Consider the following 1,828-nt stretch of genomic DNA (forward strand, 5'->3'; position numbering starts at 1 on the left):
CCAACACAAATATTTTCATTTTTGGTTTTTTTGACCCCCAAAAACCCCAAAAATTCTCCGAAAATTCCCCCCAAAAATCACTGAAATTCCCAGAAAATCCTCGAAAATTCTGGAAAATTGTGGAAAATTGTGGAAAATTCTGGAAAATCCCAAAAATGGCCAAAAATCCCAAAAAAAATCCTCTCCCCCACAAGAATTTTTATTTTTATTTTCGTTTTTTTACCCCCCAAAACCCCAAAAATTCCCCAAAAAATTCCCAAAAAATCGCAGAAAATCCCAAAAAATCCCAGAAAATTCTGGAAAATTTTGGGAATTTCAGGAATTTTCCCGAATTTTGTGATTTTTGTCCCAAATTTCAGGGCAGGGGGGGGTCGGTGGCGGCTCCGGTCGAGTCCTGAGGTTTCATCACATCCGGGAGCTCCGGGGGCGACGAGAACGGCTCGATCCTCAACCCCTCGAAGGAATCTTCTGGAAAAAAATGGGAATTATGGGATGGCAGATGAGGAAAATGGGGAAAAAGGGGAAAATTTGGGATTTGGGGGAAAAAACGGGGAAAAAATCGGAAAAAAAATGGCGAAAAAATGGGGAAAAACGGGGAAAAAAATGGGAAAATAATCGGAAAAAACCCGCAAAAAATCCCCCAAAAAATCCTAAAAAATCCCAAAATTCTCAAAAATTCCTAAATTTTCTCAGAAATCCCTAAAATCCTCAAAAATTCCCAAATATCACCAAAAGCTCCCAAAAAAATATTAAAAAATTTTTTTAAATGCCCGAAAATCGCCAAAAAATGCCTTAAAAACACCAAAAAAACGCCAAAAAATTCCTAAAAAATCACCGAAATTCCTAAATTCTCCCAAATTTTTCCCAAATTTTCCCAAAATTCCCAGATTTTACCTCCATTGCTGAGTGCCAGCCCTGGCCGGGACCTGGGGTCGCATAGAGATTCCTGAAAATCCTCAAAAAAATCGCCAAAAATTCCCCAAAATTTCCAAAAAATCCCTAAAAATCCTCCAAAATTCCCAAATTTTCCTAAAAAACCCCAATATCCTCAAAATTTCCAAAATTTCCCAAAATATCCTTAAAAGTTTCACAAAAAATCCCCGAAAATCCCCCAAAAATCACCAAAAAATGCCTTAAAAACATCCAAAAAACGCCCAAAAAAAGCCCAAAAATTCCCAAATTTTCCCAAAATTCCCGAATTTTCCCAAAATTCCAGGATTTCATCCCAATTTTTCCCTCCATTGCTCAGTGCCAGCCCCACGGTGGCCGGGGCCTGGGGTCGCATTGAGATTCCTGAAAATCCTCAAAAAAATCCCCAAAAAATCCTAAAAAATCTCCGAAAAAATTCCAAAAAGTCCCAAATTCTCCAAAATTCCCAAGTTTTCCTGAAAAATCCCTAAAAATTCCAAAATTTCACAAAAAATGCTCCAAAAATTCACAAAAAAATGCCCGAAAATCACCAAAAAATGCCTTAAAAACACAAAAAAAACGCCAAAAAAATGCAAAAAAATTCCTAAAAATTCCCGAAAATTCCCAAAAATTCCCAAATTTTCCCAAAATTCCCAATTTTTACCTCCATTGCTGAGTGCCAGCCCCACAGTAGCCGGGGCCTGGGGTCGGGCCGTTTGACTCGTGAAGCCGCAGTCGCCCAAAGTTTTGGAATCTTCCAGAAGTTGCTCGTCCTAAAAAATGGGGAAAAAACGGGAAAATTGAGGAGGAAAAATTGGGAAATTTGGGAAAAAAAAATTGTGGATGGTTTGGATGGGAAAAGTGGAAAAATTGGATGGAAATAACACAAAAAATGGGAATTTTGGCCCAAAAAAATGGG

General features: G+C 38.1%; 1 protein-coding gene across 2 annotated transcripts in view; it reads right to left on the minus strand.

Annotated features, from left to right (window-relative positions):
* Nucleotides 1-239: 239 nt before the first annotated feature.
* The window catches only part of ELOB (elongin B), a 2,069-nt gene continuing 480 nt past the window's right edge, over nt 240-1,828 (minus strand). The window contains exons 2-3 of one of the 2 annotated variants that reach the window (XM_057389039.1): nt 1,574-1,682; nt 240-465 (exon numbers count right to left, since the gene is read on the minus strand). In XM_057389039.1, the coding sequence (XP_057245022.1) occupies nt 356-465; nt 1,574-1,682 (219 nt within the window). In that variant the 3' untranslated portion in view covers nt 240-355. Of the gene's footprint in view, nt 469-1,573; nt 1,683-1,828 lie in introns of both variants that reach the window. The other variant, XM_057389038.1, reaches the window with a different exon arrangement.

Source organism: Malurus melanocephalus, unplaced genomic scaffold, assembly GCF_030028575.1.
Source record: "Malurus melanocephalus ecotype Western Australia unplaced genomic scaffold, MMel_1.1 scaffold_3286, whole genome shotgun sequence".
Taxonomy (NCBI): Eukaryota; Metazoa; Chordata; class Aves; order Passeriformes; family Maluridae; genus Malurus; species Malurus melanocephalus.